The 18,125-nt window shown below is 49.4% G+C and overlaps 1 protein-coding gene across 1 annotated transcript in view; it reads right to left on the reverse strand.

The window, feature by feature from the left end:
* Positions 1–1,979: 1,979 nt before the first annotated feature.
* Positions 1,980–18,125, reverse strand: part of TRRAP (transformation/transcription domain associated protein) — a 108,172-nt gene continuing 92,026 nt past the window's right edge. The window contains 9 exon segments of the mRNA XM_077758829.1: positions 1,980–2,252; positions 4,096–4,290; positions 4,379–4,582; positions 8,263–8,447; positions 10,502–10,719; positions 11,600–11,825; positions 15,313–15,574; positions 16,304–16,503; positions 17,742–17,832. Of these exon segments, the coding sequence (XP_077614955.1) occupies positions 1,980–2,252; positions 4,096–4,290; positions 4,379–4,582; positions 8,263–8,447; positions 10,502–10,719; positions 11,600–11,825; positions 15,313–15,574; positions 16,304–16,503; positions 17,742–17,832 (1,854 nt within the window).

Consider the following 18,125-nt stretch of genomic DNA (forward strand, 5'->3'; position numbering starts at 1 on the left):
AAGAAAGTACGGCCTAGGGGCGCCTGGCTGGCTCAGTCAGTGCAGCATGTGGTCGTGTGTTCAAGCCCCCCGTTGGGCATCGAGATTACTTACAAATATATGTAAGTAAATTACATACGTTAATTACATATGCTAATAATGTAAATTACGTACGTTAATAATGTACGTAGGAGTAAATAGTATAATCTCAACAGCACAAAGAATGGAAGGGGAGAAATGGAAGTTTACGGTTGTAGGGTTCTGATGTAAGTGGAGTGGAATAATGTTATTTGAAAGTAGACGGTGATACATTTGAGATGAATACAGTGATTCTAGATAATTCACTAAAAATAATGCGTGTTATCCCAAAATACATAAAAATTTTTATCACCCTACATTCATGAGGTGGAGAAAAAACAGTCCTGAATTAGATTTGGTGGTATTTTAAGACTTTTCATCCTTTAAGTGTGCACGACATAGGTTCATTTTTTCAGACTCATCAATTTTGTAATTAAAAAATAAGCTAAAGAACTATCTTACTATTATACAGAATCCTATATAACTACGACTTGTTTAGACTAATATTTCCCAAACTCTCGTTTTATAGACCAGTAAAATATACTGATCACAATCAGTAGACTGGTATATAGTTACTAATTTTTTAGGTTGTCAAAAATGACATAACAAGTGAATATCAATCATTCATCACTAGCATTCCATTTCATAAGGACATTTTAACAGCATAACTTTTCATGACAAAAGACAATGGGTGATTATCCTTTAAGAAAACCTCACTTTGATGCATTAATTTTTCTCACTTTTCTACTGATGGGCAGAAATTTCAGCAGCACCTCACAGTTGTTCATAAGCCAGTGTTTATTATCCCAGGTTTTCACTCTTTTCCCCTCCAGCCCCTCTTAGGCTGGTTCATTAACCAGATGGGGCCCAAGTGTCCATCAAAATACTCTTTTCCCCTTCCCGCCCACCCCCTCCCGCCCTGCGCTCACAGGTCCTTGGGCAGCAGCCCTAAGGTGGGGAAACCAAGCCCAAAGGGACCAGATTCCCGGGCATGTTTCACGCCGGCAGTCAGGACCAGCCTCATCGCCATCACAGAAGACGCTGCGTGTGAGTTTGGACCCTGAAGTTCCAGGCTGAGACCCCTCCCAGGCGTCACCTGTTGGTCCATCCCCAGGAAGCCACCCTGAAGCATGACCGTGCTGGCCCAGGGGACTCGGTCTCCGAGCGGCTAAGGGATGCTCAGGCAGAGGAAACAAGCATTTCCACACACATGAAGGCAGACACATCCTTTTATAAAATATTTATTCTAAAAAAAAAAAAATCACACTGTACAAATTTAGAACATTCTCAATGCTCATATTTATAAAAATGTGAACAGGACAGACTGGAGTGAATGGACAAATTTTTCTTGCTGTTTCTTTTTAAATTAGGAAGGAAAAGGTTTTTCCAGGTACAATGATAGTGAACGTCAAGGAGGCGTCCAAAGAGCCAGCCAATGAAAAGCCCCGGATTCATCTGCCGGCTCCCGGGGCTCGTCTCCAGGCAGGATCTGAATCCACCACGGGAGGCACAGCATCCCCGCAGGGGACGAGGCCATGCCAACCCATGACCGATGTGCAGGGAGACCCCGTGGCCGGGTGCGTACAGCAAAGAAGTCTGTGCTTAGAGAAAAACCAGCACGATTTGTTCATAATTTCCTGTTTCTCTGACAAAGTGGGTTTTCTGTACACTTGTTACAAAGGTCTGTACAAAAGCATGAGGCTCCTGTGAGGGGTCATCGGAGTTAAAAACCGGCAGCACAGAATCGTCTCCTATGGTTCCATCTGTACATTCACACGGAGGGAGGAATATGATAAAAAAGAATTCACGAAGAAATTCCAGACCGGGGAGTCCTGGCTTCTACGAGGGATTTTAAAAGCTGAGTTGTTCTGCTGCACCGCGGTGGCAGGGCAGCCCCCCAGAACTGTGCGTACCGCGATCGCTCACGCTGTCAGGGCCTCGGTGACCGNATTGTCCAGGCTGTTGGCGGCAGCCACCAGGGTGTTCACTTTGCTCTCCCCGCCCTCAAACTGGGCCAGGTTGTGCAGGCGGGTCATGATGGCAGTGACAGCCTTCTGCACCAGGGAGACCAGCTGCTGGCTGTCCATGTTCTCAGGCTGCCCGGCGGCCGACAGAGGAGAAGAGGTGTCCTCCTGTGTCTTTTTGTGCCAGGCAATGATCTCGTCCCGAAGCACCGTTTTCAGGATGCCATCCACCTGCGCCAAGAGAGAAGGAAACGATCCTGGATTAACCAGGAGCAGCCCGCAGGGGCTCCCCGAGGAGATGGAGCCCAAGCCCAAGCCCAGCGAGCCGTGGCGGCCAGTGAGCCCAGTGCCTGGGGCCATGGCGTGTGCCCGGCCGGTGTGCTGGCGAAGCCCCCGGGGGTACAAACTGCCTCCTCACTTCGAGCAGGGAGGGCTGAGAGGGTACAGCGCTTGGTCTGGCCTTCTGCAGAGCCAGGGCACACAGACCCAGTGGCACCTGCTGAGGTCACACTGCTTACTGGTGCCAGTCGTTTATGTGAGCATCTGAGCACCTGAGGGGCCTGGTAGGGTGAACAAAACAGAAATGTCGACACCCTGGCCCTGTGCAGAAGGCAGCAGGTAAGACGGCCTCAGGGAGATCGGCGGGGGCTGGGGNTCGATGCCACAAGGCATGGGGGTATCACAGGACATGCCTCATACCAAGGAGGGCCACCCCCGGGCCTCTGTGTGGCCATGGCACAGACTCCGGGTTCTGGCCCCAGGTCCACCTTCTTGCCTGGGTGACCTTGAGAGAGTTACTAGCCCCCTGTGCCTCAGTTTCCCTGTTTATATACAGGGGATAGTAAGAGAGCCTCCCAGATGTGTTTTTAGAAGAGATGCCTGTACAATCTGGTCCGTATTTTAGTGAACTTAAAGGCATCCTCTACATTTAGGCTGTTAAGAAATCTGGGTCCAGAGTTTGAAGGAGGTGGCCCAACTCCTCATCTTGGCCAGCACTCCATGTTGTAACAGGCCTCTGAGACACGGGAAGCACTTCCTTCTTTGTTCTTTTTTACAGTTTTCAAAGTAAATGCCAGTCTAAGGACTGCCCTATGATGCTTCCAGAAGCAGTACATTTCTCAGTGAGGACTTCCTGCTCCAAGCCTCACGCCCCTGCTAAGTGACAGCGAGCTGCTACTCATGTCACAGCACAGACCGCTCGCTCATGGAAGAGCCGCAGGGCTACTATTCCTCGCGTTCGACTCCTGTTCCCGAAAGCACTCCCCACTGATGGACAAGTGAGCACTGAAAGCACAAGGTTCGCTTGATGTAAAGTCTGTGTTCACAGTTCAGCTGGTAATTTTACAACTGCCCTGAGTAAGTATTTTGGAAAAGCAACCGGTACTTAGGCACAAACTGCTCATCTGTGGAAAAAAAAAAAGAAAGGTACAACCGGTCTCCTAAGTTCTAAGAAAAATAAGTTGCATTCAGTCTCCAACTGCGAGGAGAGAGTAACTCTGGTGTGAAGACAGGCTCGGAGCCAGCGGGAACCGAGTGCAGATGCTGGTCTGCCTGCGGTCAGCGGCACGCGTGCTGAGGCACATGCCTTGCTGGCAGCTGGGCAGTTGCCGGGAGAGTCTAAGGAGAAGCCCCCTGGTGCGGTGCTGGGCAGGGGCGGCGCCCGGGGGAAGGCAGAGCCACCCACACCACCCGTGGCCAGGGCATCCGTTGCATCTCCTACCGCCGGGACTGTCCTCTAGGACCTGTAACCACGGTGCCAGGAAGACGGGCACAACCCTGCAGACAACATTTCTGCCCTTTTAGAGCGGAAAGATGTACATAAACACAGAACGGAAGGCAGCCTCAAAACGGAGTAACTGATAAGCAACAGTAGTAGTTGGGAAAATGATCCCATAGATGCTTCGGACTCATTTTTGTAAATGCTTTGAGACAGCAAAGGTTTTGAAATGCTTTTTCCAAAACGCTGAAACTTCGATTGTGAGGCAACAACGCTCTGCCTCATACTGGCAGCCATGAGGCCGCGCTGCATATGGGTAACCCCCGGCTGTGCTCCACACCAGCCACTGTGGCCTACCTTGAAGTTGGGCTGGGCGAAGCACCGGGCCACGGCGATCATGGAGGCCGTCAGTGGGCCGGAGACGCCGATGGTGGTCAGAAATTCGGAAATGTTGGGTGTGAGGCGGAAAGGGACAGGACGGTTGGCATCTAAGTCTCCAGTTGCGTCGTTTATATCAAAGCGGAAGTAGGCCACGTTCAGCTTGCCGGTGTCCTAAACACCAGAAGGAGACGTTTGTGGGACTGAAACAGTGCAATGGAGAGGTCCCAAGGAGAGGCTCTGCCTACGCACACCCCATTACCTGGGCGATCTGTAACATCTCAGGGTTCAGTCTATTTAAGTGCAAGACGAACTCCGCAAAGCCGATCAGGGCGAGCTGGATGGTGAACATCTTCCGGAACGTCCAGTAGTCCGTGGCATTGGGGAACGTGTGCAGGGCCCACTCCTTCAGCATGCTGCGCGGCACCATGTTGCTCTGAACCTCCTTGAGGATGTCGCGAAGCACCTGGAGGGACAGATCACTCTTTTTCTTCCCGAAAGGAAAACTCCCTCTAATTCCCTCTTTTTTCCCTCCAAAAGGAAAACTCTCCAACTGTAACTTCGTACTTATTTGGCACCAACGGAGTGAATTCTACAGAGAAACACACATGTGATGTTGTTTGACTAAATACAAGGATGTCAGTTTCCCTCAAGGGCTGCACACCGTGTGCTCAGACCAACACCACAGCCACCTGAATAAAAGCCTCAGCTGCACAATGCGGGCTATTGGTCTTACCACGAATTCAGGCAAGTTCTGAATACCATAACCTGCTCACCAGAGCAAACACTAGGCCAGTTAACAAAAAGAACAAACAAATATTTGGATACCAGCACTTTATACCTAAGACTGTTAAAGACAAAAGTTTTATAAACTGAAAGAGCTAGTCTCTCAAAGCAGAGCAGATGTTGCAGGGCTTTACAGTGGCCATTGTGTGGGAGGGCTCACAACACTATTTCAAACACCACAGTTCAGAGACCGTCTCAATAAAAAGTTTGTTGAGTTAATTTAGTTCTTGTTAGACCAGATGGTAAAGGCACAGTTCTGCTCTGGGCCAAGTCCTACCTGGGGGCTCTGACCAGCCACTAGAATGCAGGGCCTTAGCATCCAAGAACCACGCAAACCATCAAGAACATTAGCAAAAATCATAAACTTAAAAAGCCACTCTTACATGTACTTTGGAAAACTTTTTTAAATTCTGGAAATTAAAGGCTTATTACAACAATCTGAGTAGCTTTTATTCAAGAAAAAAAGGCTGAATCTTGGGGGCAGTGATCTTTGTGGCATTCCATCCGCGTCTACCCAGCCCCACAGCGGCTCTGCAATGCTGACAACTGTAGAAACCAGCAGCCTCACAGCCAGGAGTGGGCAAAATGGGTTCAAAAACCTCATCTCCAGAGAACCGTCACTATCTGACTTATCTGGCAGCTTTCTGGGGCAAGGGAGGGGGGGAAGCCCCATTTATTGGGCTTGTCTCTGCTTGAACTCAGTTCAGTCTGTGAGGAGCACCCTATTTGATGGGCATTTGCTGAAGGAATCGGCGACGGCCATGTAACACCGCAGGTGCCCAAGGCAGTGGCACCAGCTGGAGCACACAAGACGATGGCAGACGTGAGGAAGAGCTAGGGAGTAAGATGCCCACAGGAGGCTTCGAGAAGCTTCAATACATTCCTAAGGATCTAGAAGGTCACTAGAAGGTCAGGAAAAAACCTCAGAAAGCCCAATGCTCTCACCTCTGGCTGACCTTGATGTTGCACAAACAGGAAGTGAAAGCTAAGGGAGAACTGTACAGTACTTGGCCATGTGGAAGGCTTCCCCCACCCCCCACACAGGGCCTCAAATAACGTGGAAGACTTATTGGTTCAAAGCATTTAAGAAAATCTCAGTCAAATCATTAGCTAAATGAGCAGAGGCTTCAATGGCTGCATGTGACAAAAACAGAGACTTTACAAAACAGTCCAGGAAAGTCACTAAACCAACAGTAACAATAACAAACCTTAGGGAAAAGGGTCTCATTTCTAAAGTTAACATATTATTAAAGACATCCAGTTTTCAACAAAAAAATCATGAGGTAAGTGAAGGATCAGGAAAATAGCCAACACACAGGAAATAAAGTGAAACAAACCACTTGGATCGAGCCACTTGCATCCAGAACACATAAAGAATTCTCAGCATCAAAAATAAAAAAGCAAGCCATACAATTTAAAAATAAGCGAAGGGCTTGAATAGACATTTCTCCAAAGAAAATATGCAAACAGTGAATTAGCACATGAAAAGCTATTCAACATCACTTGTTATCAACCAAAATAAATGAGAATGACTACAATAAAAAAGACAATAACAACCACTGGCAAGAATGCAGAGAAAAGAGAACCTTTATACACTGCCATCACCTGGGAAAATAGTCCAGCAGTTCATGTAATGTTAGACATAAAACTTACCATGTGACCCATCAATTCTACATCTAGGTCAAGGAGAAATGAAAACATATGTCCCCATAAAAATATATACACAAATATTCATAGTCATTAGCATTGGCCGTAAGTCAAAAAGTATCAACAATCCAAAAGTCTACCAACTGATGAATGGATCAATTACATGTGATATAGTAGTCATACAAGGGAATATTCTTAGGTACTAGAAAGGAACAACTACTGATACCCAAGCAGGGTTTCAATTTCACAGCTGTGAGATCATGACCTGAGCCAAAATCCAAAGTCAGGTGCTTAACCAACTGAGCCACCCAGGTGCCCCTGAATGGTTTTATAAAAAAGACAGATCATGGTGATGACTGCACAGCTCTGTGAATATGCCGACAACAATGAAATTGTACGTTTTAAAGGGTGAATTTTCAGGGGCACCTGGGTGGCTCAGTCAGTTGAATATCCGACTTGATTTTGACTGAGGTCTCGATCTCATTGATTCCTGGGATCAAGCCCTGTGTCCAGCTCTTTGATGAAAATGCAGAGCCTGCTTGGGATTCTCTCTCCTCTTCCCCTACTTGCATGTGCTGGCTCACACCCTCTCTCTCTCTCAGAACCAACAGTATCACACAAGTAGTTTGTAAAACAACATGGGGAACCTCATGTAAATATGTATTTGCAGACAGAGACCATCAGTTTCGACAATGTCAAAGGCAAATGCAGCCTTAAGAATACAATCCATTCATCTTGCATGAACACCCCGTACTGTCCTTGGTCCACAGAGGGACCAGGCACCTGGGTGGCTCAGTCAGTTGAACATCCACTGCACCCTGATGAAGCCCTGACACCAATTCCCAATGGAGGCCACGAGCTCTGTGCAGAGAGACCCATCAGAACAGACGGATTCCATTTGTTCTGCCGGCAGCTTGCCCCAGAGCCCGAGGCCTGGACCACCTTGGGCCCTGCCTGTGCCCTGAGCACTGCCCAGGGGGTGAGATGAGCACCCTGCAGGCTCCATCTTCCTAGAAACAGTCTCCCAGGTCCTGGACGAACTGAAATAAGCCCCCGGGAGGATGGAGGCAAGGTCATGGCTTCCAGCTCTGGGGCATCTCTCCTAGAAACCACGAGGCCTCTCAGGAGCCACAGGAAGGACCACAGTGGCATCGGGGGAGCAGGCCTCCTGGTGACGCACACAATCCTGAACAAAACCTCTTCACCTAGACCCCATGCCTGCCCTGCTTTCTAGCAAGGGCAGGGACCTGCAGGTGGGGACGGCCCTCCGTCCACCCGACAAGGCCAGAGCAGCCTGAGACTCCTGTGGGAGGCACTGTGCTCCCACACAAGGCACCAACAAATACAACTGGGCCTAACTCATTTTGGGCCTCACCACTTTCTCTATTTTTAAAAGCACGTACAACACAGAGTCTGTGTGTGGCCCTGGCCGCAAACCAGAGGAGTGTGAACGCGGAGTGGATAAGCAGCCTCCGGTCTCTAAGTGCAGGTCTGGCTGCCAGAGGAATTTGCCGTCAAGTTATTCTCAGCAAATGTTACTACGCCAGGGGCCATGGTTGCCTAATTCCAACTATGTCACAAGTCCAATGAGGGAGAAAGGTCCCTCTCAACCGCCTGCTACTTCTCTAAGTGCACGTGTCAGGGGAGTGCTGCCACAGGACGCGGCTGCACGTGAGGCTGCGGCTCGTGCTCCCGACCGTCCCGATTTGGTACCTGGTGGCTGGCCTGGGTCCCGCGCGCCTGCACCGTGGCCAGTCTGTCATAGTACCGGGAGATGGGGTTGTCGTGCTCGATGCCCTTCTTTGCACAGCGCTGCTTGTAGATCTCCACAAGGGAGAGAGAAGACGGGTTGTCCTCCACGAGGCGCATCTGTGGGGACACCGCCACGACTCGAGGAACTAAGGAGAGAGGAGGAGATCACTAAGTCCTTCGAGAACAGAGGACAGGGGTGAAGCTGCAAGTCCCACACTTTGGCATGAAGCTCAATCTACCAAGCGACAGAGCCTAAGCCACCATCACCTTTTGTTTTAAGACACAGATGAACGGAAATTCTTTAGAAAGCAATCTTTAAAAATCAGAGACTGCCAACTGTTTGCTCTTCAGAGGTCTTCCTCTGTCGGCATCCTGTCAGGAGAAATCAATCCTCCCACTCACTCTGAGGCAGGAGTGTGATTATGTTAAGTGCTCTTCCGGGGTCAGGGATGGCTGTGCCCTGCCTTCGGGAAATCAGGAAAACGATCGCTCACATTGTTTTCTGTGTTCTGTGGCTCAGATAAGCTCTCAGAGCCCACCTGGTCATTCCGCCAATTCCGGTTACTCTGTGGAGCTGTACAGGCAGTGACAGGCACTCTTTGTGAAGTAATTCACCCCACATGATAACCCATGTCATGACCACACTCGACTTAGAAGTGTTGGGTGTGTCTGCCTTGGAGCCAGACTGCTCACACTCACATCCTGAGGTCTGTTTTCCCAGTGATGTGACCTTGGGAATAGTCACTGGACTTGTACGAACTTCAGTTTTTTCATTTGTAAATGCGAGTATAGTACATACCCCTTGGGGTTGCTGGTAGATTAAATAGTACTTCAAAGATACTAGATCAAGGTAATATCAGTAAGACTTTTTTTTTTTTTTTTTTTTTTTAAAGTAAGCTCTACGTTCAACGTGGGGCTTGAACTCATGACCCTGATCAAGAGTTGCCAGGCTGGTGCCCCTTAAAACATTTTATTGAAGACATTTTGCAGAAAGCTGAGAAATTTCCAGAAGACTGTAAAGAAGGTAGCAAATACAGCTTTCCGGCATGGGGTCATGGCAGCTGCCGCACTGGTGATGGGGGACGTTGGGGGAGTGGGAGCTGTGACCCGGTATCTGTACCAGCCTGTCCCTAGGCCACTATAATTGCCTGCTCCTGCCCTGTCAGCGTGATACGTGCACACGTGTGCGCACATGCCTCTGACTTCTAACGGACACAGTTAATCTGGTCTAAGGTCGGTTAAACCACAGCTATTGGCTTGCTCCATGGCTTCAATCCATGAATACATTCCACCATGACTCTAGGGCACGTATTTGGACTGTGGTTTGGTGCTGACCAAGAGTTTGTTTTTTTGAAAAAAGCAAAGCATCCTCTAATACCCACAGATATGATCAACACTACAGATCACATCACCTGCATGTTAAAATGCGTAGTTTTCTATATACTCTATTTTTCAATCTATTTCTTATCTGAAGCATACTGAACCTAAGGGTAAAAGATTTTAAGTCAAAACTTAAAGTCAGCTGGAATCTTAGCTGTCAGAAGAACATTCCCCATGGGATTGGATACCATGCATGGCAGTGGGCTCCTAACCTCAGAGGTCAGATGCTAAAATGTTTTAACTGTGGTTCTCTTCTCTGAGTGGGATTACAGGCATCTCATCCCTGCCTGTTACAGACAGAAATGGGTTACCCACGAACCGCCCATGACAACTAGGTATGAGAAGGCCTTACTCGGAGGCTGCTGGTGGCCACCTGACCATGACTTCTGTGGCCTTCACGGGCCTTCTGACTTTCCCTCGTGCCACATTTCACTCCACAAAGGCTTGCTCCAGCAGGGGCCATGCAGTGCAGTGTGAGTTCCAGGAAGCGTCCAGAGATCGCACTTAAACACACTCACGACACGCTACCACGCCCACGACAGGCCCCGTGCTCAGCCCACAGTCCCCCAGAGCACGCACGGGTTCTGGGTAAGGGAACACAGCAGCATGCACGGGCAGGGCACTCCTTTTCCCGGACACTCATCAGAGCCCCTGTCCTGCAGTGAGAAGGGAGCGGCTTCTTTGCGGCACAGGGTCCTCAGCCCAGAACCCTCCCTGTTGGTGAGCTTCAGGGCATTCTCAATTCTCCAGATGGCACACGCAAAAATCCACAAAGGCTAACGGGACCGGCTGTGTCCCTCCCAAAGCGCACCTGTCATACCTGTGAAAAATAAGTGCCTCTTGGTGGTTTCCTTTCTCTTCTCCAAACAGGGGTTCAGCAGCCGGAGCAGCTGCAGGACGCGCTCCTCTCGCCGGGACTCCGTCAGGCAGGCATCGTTCATGACGAGGTATGGGTAGATCTTGCCGTTGTGCCCACGAATGTACAGTCTCCTGGCTGCCGTGTTGTGCTTCTGCACAATTTCCACCCTGGGCATAAACCTGCCCAAACAAGCACACGATGACACACCAACTGCCCGGGGCTCGACTTCAAAGAAGAGGGACCCTTACAAAGACAGCACTTGGAACCGTCATGGGAAGACAGAACGTGCAGTTACAGACGTTGCTCTGACCAGGTTGAAATGGTGCGATGGTGTTTCACAACGTGGGGGGAGACATCTTGGCACAGGGAAAGTTAAAGGTGGAAGAGAAGATGACGCTGCAGGTTTAAAACAATCGGGCCCTGGGGTCCTACTTCCAGAGCTCAAGATGGGCAGCTGACTGGGCTCTGAGCACCCCAGCTGTAGAGCCGGGGGGCAGGACAGTCTGGCACAAGCGGCCCAGGAGCAGGCGTGAGGATGGACACACCCTCGCCTTCTCCTCCCTCCCTCGGGCCCTGGCCACGGACAGAAGACAGGGAGCAGAGAGGGTGGCCAGAAGAGGAGTCAGATTTGGAGGACCAGGAAATCCAAGTCTGGATGCACAAGAAGTCAGAGCTCCGGGTCTGACTATGACCATCTGTTACCACACTTTCTACATTTAAAATAAGATACAATATACACACTAATAAATTTTCTAATCCAATTCTGCTTTGAATACTAAGGTATAAAAGTTTTGCAGACCGATAAACTTTCTACTAAGTCCAGTTTTGTGGAGATTCAGAAAAGAGTCTTTTAGAAGCAAAAGAAACACAAAGTGGACTCAAGCGAGACATTTACCCCATCAATGCGACCAGACCCTCAACAGTGCCTGACGGCTCAGATCTGAGCCACAGATCAATCTCACATTCTCCCACTTCAGGGGCCAGGACAGCACAGGGGACAGAAGGAACCAGAACGGCAGCCCCAGATCTGCCCTGGGGCCAGTCACACGGCTCACTCACCTAGCGATCTTGATATAATAATGTGTTGGCTTTGGCATCAGAAATTCCCCTGGAATTTCTACTTCAGCGGTCTGTGCTGAGAAATTACTTAAAAACCGGCACTTTTCTTCTATGAGGAAGAACTTTGGAAGCTGCTTGGTTTTAGCCTCCAGGATTTTGATCCACTTTTTCAACTTAGAAATAAGATTATGTAGCTTCATGGATCCTGGAACGCTGAAGTCAAAATCTTCAAAATAAAATGCGATTAAAAACATTTTTAGTCATCTGGACGACCTGGAATTCACTACAAAATCATGCCTCCCAGGTAGGAAGCAGGAGTGTTTTACTCTGTACCTAAACAGGAGCAAAGCATTTCTGTCCCTCCCACTCTTTAAAGTATAGGCTGAAGACTGAACAAGCGATGGAGACCCTCGGGTGGGGCCGGTCTCCCCCCAAGACTGGAGTAGGGAACAGATGGGAGTGCCAACAGGAAACCTCATCCCCAATCATCACAGGTTTCCTTCAGGAAAGGATGTGGGGAGTCCTCTGAGGGGCTTGGGAGCCCAGGAGGCCAGCCCTGAAGGTCACTGCCCACGGCAGCCCCGCCTGAGAGCAACCACCACAGTGAGGAGCCAAGGCACAAATCCAATCCAGGCGAATACTAGACTATAAATCGGTGCATCAGAAGACATTTAGGCAAGAGGGGCGCCTAGGTGGCTCAGTCAGTTAAGCATTTGACTCCTGCTCAGGTCATGATCTCACTGTTCCCGAGTTCAAGCCCCATGTCAGGCTTTGTGCTGACAGCTTGGAGCCTGGAGCCTGCTTCAGATTCTGTGCCTCCCTCTCTTTCTGCCCCCTCCAACCCCACTCGTGTTCTGTCTCTCTCATGAAAATAAACAAACATTAAAAAATTAAAAAAAAAAACACGACCTTCAGGCAAGAAACTAAAGTGGTAAAAATCGAAAACATGCACTTTTTATTCAAGCAAATAAAAATCCTCAATGACTGATTTTCTTAGATTTTACTGAGGCTCAGTATTAAAAGTCAATTAAACTGAAAAGCCCTTCTTTAAAAAACCTCAATCCCACACTGATGAGTGCCAGTGGCAAAGGGGCTCTACGTGACTCTAACTTGTAGGAGCCTGAAGACCAGGATAAGCTGCACTGTTTCTGTGGGAAACGGACCCCGCGGGAGCCACCATCCTCATGCTACAAGGACCCGGACCTGTAAGGTGGCAGGGTGGCCTTTGCACTCAAGCTGAAGGACTCTCTGGAGCCTCCTGCAAACGCTCCTCTGCAGAGACAGGTTGTGTGGGGTCCTGGTGCCATCCTGAAAGCCCAGGCCCAGTCCAAACCCCCATACCTCATCCTCGCTGTCTCCTGCAGGCTGGACCAAAGCCAGAAAGTGATTGGGGATCACCGATGTGGCGGGTAAGGGCCCCATCAACACCTACGCGGGCAGCCCAAAAGCACCAGCAGGCTGCGGCTGTCTGAATGCAAACCCAACCTCAGTATGCGCAGAAGCACTGCAACCCAGACACCCCATGTCAGCCCTGTGGCCCTGCCCACCTCCACCCTGAATCCCAAAAACTTGGCCCCCAACCTCATCTCCACCCCATTTATTACGTCATTTCACAAATGTTTCATAAGAATCTTGCATAGGCATCCCTGTGAGATTGGCTTTTCGTGCTTGGCATAACCTGAGGCTCATACGAGTCACTGAATCGATGGCTACCTCCATTCTGTCGATCTTAGGCGAGTATGGATGCACCACACTCTCCCCATTCTTAGTCTCAGTTTGGTGCCACTGCAAATAAAATGGCCATGACACTCGTGTACAAGTTCCTGGAGGAAAATGAGTCTTCATTCTCTGGGATGGATCTGACCTGTTTTTGAGCATTCTCCCACCTCCTCACTGGGGTAGTCAGTAGCCAGCATACACGATACTGGCCAAGGACAGATGTGGGGAGCTCTCGCTCCCTTGTGGGGACTAGAACATGACGCTCAGACCCAGAGATGGCCCTTCCTGGGAAGGGGGGATTGGAGACGATGCAGAGCTCAGTCAAGTATATGAAACACCCGCACTTGGAAGAAGGTCACAGCCTCATAACGGTCATCTTTCACTGCTCAGTTAATTTTTTTTACATTAAAACCCAAATGACTTGTCTCCCTCTGAATGTTCTGTTTCAAATGACATTTAATTTAATGGGCGGACATTTTAAGATAAAGACATACTAAACAGGGGCACCTGGGTATCCCCTCTTCAGTCAAGCATTCAATTCTTGATTTTAGCTCAGGTCACGATCTCACAGTTTGTGAGTTCAAGCCCCATGTTGGGTTCTGCACTATGCGTGGAGCCTGCCTGAGATTCTCTCTCCCTCTCTCTTTTTGCCCCTCCCTCACTTGTGTTCTCTCTCTTTCAAAAATAGACAACGTCCTATTTTTTAAGTAAAATATGACAGTTCCCACAAAATTAATCTCAGACTTTGCCTTTTTCGGGACAGAGTGACACACGATATCACGTGAACATTACAAAGGAAAATAAGATGACCGAGGTGCCTTGGTAAAAGGTATGAAAGCCTATATTTTATCGTTCAAAGAGTATCTTCTTCAACGTGTAGGATCATGAGGGAAAGCCCTCGACCTTAAGGCAAGTCCAGTGTTACCTTTAAGGCCCAGCTGACACAGCAGGGGAGATACCCGGGGCCCCGGGCTGCCTGGAATGAAGGCAGGACCCCCCATCTAAGACAGATCAAAAGTAAGTCATCGCTGTAGCTGAAAGCATCCTTAGCAATTAGTGGGACATATTTTCTTTCACGTGATTTCAACAGAGTCTACACAGCACATGTTTCTAGCTATGTTCTCTGTGATACAAGTTGTTAAAAGATATTTTAAACAGCTAACAAGGTGAACACAGCTTAATGTATCAGTGAAGAAAGGATGTTCTAGAGGCAGTTATAAGAGCTGTAATTAAACTGAAATGCTTCTTTTAGCTGGAGAATTAACCAGACAAATTTTGTTTCCCAGGATGATCACTCATGGGTTGGCACTCAAGACATAAAAGATTTAGAAAGTCCTCTGGAGGCTGCACAGATGCTCTGAGAGGACAGGCAGGTCAGCAGGGTGGCAGCAGGATCGCCTGCACAAGGGACATGGTCGGCCGTGTGCACATGTGCTGTGGGAGCAAGGGCCCCCATCTGGCAGATGAAGACCAAGGCCACAGGAGACTGGACCTGTTTGCCTTCGATCATGCAGGGCTGGGGCCACGGTTCCTACTCCTGGGGCTCTCAGAAAAGGCATGGACCCGAACCAGGGACATGTAACTACAGTACAATCTCCTGGTCATTCTGTCCCTTGAATCCACTACAAGTTTGAACCCCACTCGTCACCTGGAGCCCACTGCCTCACCTTGCACTGTCCGCTTTTCCTACAAAAACCAAGTGGAAGGAGGGAGGGGAAAGGACAGGTTTAGCCTGAAACTCTCATCCTCCTCACACCTTCCATGCCTCAGGTGGAGCCTGGTTCCAAATCTTAACCCTTCATTGGAGAGAAGGACGTGCAACTGTAGACTGGTAAGAGTCACGGTGACATCGTGACCTGAGGCTACATTTTAAAGAGTGCAGCCAGCTCACCCACTACAGTGCTCATGAAAATGAAGAACTAGCTTGCTGAGATGTTAAAGACAGAGCAAGAACAGCAAGTGGAATGCTCTGTAGGTACACAGAAGGGACTCACCGGTGGTGAACTGGCCCTTCAGCTTCTGGAAGACAGGGTCCTGGGCGGTGGCCTGTGCCCGCCTGGCCAGAGACTCGGAGGCCGCGCTGGAGAACATGGTTGAGACGTTGGACACGTTCTCCAGGCCCACTCCGAACGTGCTCACCAACTTCTTGACGAAATTTAGAGTGTGGGGGGTAATTTTGGCATCTGACACTGCTCCGCTTTTCTCAAATGCAACGGAGTAACATTTCGCTAGGCCCTGCTGGAGCTGCCTGAGAACCTGGTGGGAAGAGACCCAAGACAATTCACCAAACAGGGCTCCCAATTCAAGCAGCTAATAGGCCACACGGTGCCTGCTCAGCACATCCCACTGCCTCCCGCACACAGTAGGTGTAAAATCAGAGCATGAAGAGACAGATGCTTGTGCGCTCCACACTGTCTCTAACGGTGGGGGACTAAGTGTTTTGAACATTAAAAAAAGAAAAATCCAAAAACCAAAGCTCCACCTTTTGGGTCACGCACATACCCTTCTGTTGATGAACCGTGGAAAATGCCTCACATGCAGGCAGCTCTGAAGTTACCATAAGAGTAGTAACAAGGGGGCCTCTGGGCCAAAGAAGGTGAACATCTAGACAACAGGGCTCATCACTGTCATCAGCTTGCATGCAAACGCCATTGAGAGGGCCTGGTGGCTAGAAAGCTCACTGGAGACCTAACTTCGCCTCTGTTACCTACATCTGCACCCCGGCTCACACCCACCACCACCACGGCCCAGTGAACCGGTGCTGGGTGACGCTTAACTGAGCACGGTAAACACGTTAAGGCCAGAAGTGGCTTTCTCAATTTCATCTTCTTCTCAAGTTTCCTGCTTCAAATATTTGAGGCTGCATTAGTGCGCAGACATTATTGTTCACTGCTTGGTTCAATGATACAGACATAAATGACCAGGCAGCCAATCTGAAGACAATACGGCCCAAAGCACCCAGGACGATGGGTTCTCTGCACCTACCTCTTCGTGCCAGTTTTCTCTGAACCAGACCATCTGATCGACGATGCCTTCCAGGGAAGACAGAAGTGTTGGGTGCAGTTCTCGCTGCATGTGCATGATTCGGCTGCAGCGCCACATTGGTGCTGTTGCTCTTATGGGCCCTGGATCTGATGCAGAATGGGACTGGTTACCCACTGAACTTGGCTGCTGCTGTCCAGAATCTGAGAGCAACACACACAACGCCAATGTCAGCGCAAACTGGCCCGAGGCGAGAGCTCGGTGCTCTAGAGGACCCATCGGCCAAAGCAACGCTGGTTCCTGCCGGCATGTTAGCACCGCACGGGAGCCGGCTCCCCGGGGGCTGTGTGGGAGCTGCCCCCACTCGGCGGAGAGCTGCGCCCAGGGACTCGGGCCCATGGCCTGCCACTGCCTACACGCCGGCCTGCAGCATGTCAGCGGAACGACAAAGGGCCGTGTGCTGAGTGGGGAGGGGAGGGCGCGTGAGTGTTTGCGGCCCTCTCCTTTTTAACTCTGCTCCAAGTCTGAGCATTTTTTTAAATGCTTGGAAAAAAATACTTCACACTCTTTGCAGATAGCTCAGAGAATCTAAATGTACTTAATGGGCAAGTCTCCGTTTTTTCATCTAGAAAAGCCAGACCACGTGTGTTAAAAAGGTATTTTAAAAAAGTAGTATTTGCTATGTGAAAAATATGTTGTAGAACCCAAGGCCTGTTTTTCTAGCTTTGGCTTAGTCAGGAGGAAAAAATCTTAATTTTCAAATGGCCAAACCACACATCTACCTAGGCCAGCGCAGAGACCCATCTACATGACCTGGCTCTTCGGCAGGTGATGCGACCATGCCCACTAGGTCAGGTCACCTTCTTAAAAAGTCTCTGGCCTCGCAGTGTGAACATCTGGGTGTTAAAAATGTCCTGAGGCAAAGGACGTTTCAACTGTCCACACAGTACCAGTGTAGTGGGCAAATGAAGCCACTAGTAAGTTACTAGTGTAACTACTAGTTCAATGAGTGTTCAATGCAGAGTAAAACCCTTCTAGTTGGAGCAAATTTTCACATCTGGGAAGAATGATTTCCATGCGGATTCTTTTGGCAGTGGAAGGTGTTTATCATAAACTAAAGGACATACATGGTAGCTGACACTCATAGTTCTTACCAGGACATGTTACTAAACTTTATCACTATCTAAAGCTAAAAATTTCATATACTTTTCTACTTATTGACCAAATCACTCAGGTAAACAAATACCCTATTAAACCACAGCAATGGGAAACCATTGACTTTACTCAGAGATCAGGCTTTGCCTCCCAGCCCCAAAGTGTCCTCACTGGCTAAAGACGGAGAGGCTGAGGGCAGGAGCGTGTCCACAGCCATCAGCGCGTGGAATGCCCCCACGCAATAAGCCCTCCACGGTCTGGCCAGCTGGCCCCGCCCGAGACATACCACTCTTGTAGCGTTCCCGCTGCTCTATTTTCAGGGTCAGGTACAGGGTCCGGATGGGAAAGTAGACCGCCTGGGGGTACACGCGTCCAACCTGCTCAGAGACACGGAGCATAGAGAGCAATGCTCACCACTGTGCTTCTGGATGACGGCAATTTGTATGGAAAACAACTGCTGTCGTTCCTAAGTGGGCGAGGGTCTGCATCTGGACCAAGAAGGCAAAATACTGCAGCACTGGGCTAATACACGGACTCAACAGAAGGTAAAATACCTAGTTTCCCTCTAAAAGATCTGAGAAGGAGCAACACGGTGCCCCATCGGTTCTGCCTAGGGACAGTCAATGACAGAGAAACCACTTTCATTTGATTTGGTGAAATCTGAGGAGGG

This window comes from Crocuta crocuta, unplaced genomic scaffold (genome assembly GCF_008692635.1).
Source record: "Crocuta crocuta isolate KB4526 unplaced genomic scaffold, BGI_CrCroc_1.0 scaffold273, whole genome shotgun sequence".
Classification (NCBI taxonomy): domain Eukaryota; kingdom Metazoa; phylum Chordata; class Mammalia; order Carnivora; family Hyaenidae; genus Crocuta; species Crocuta crocuta.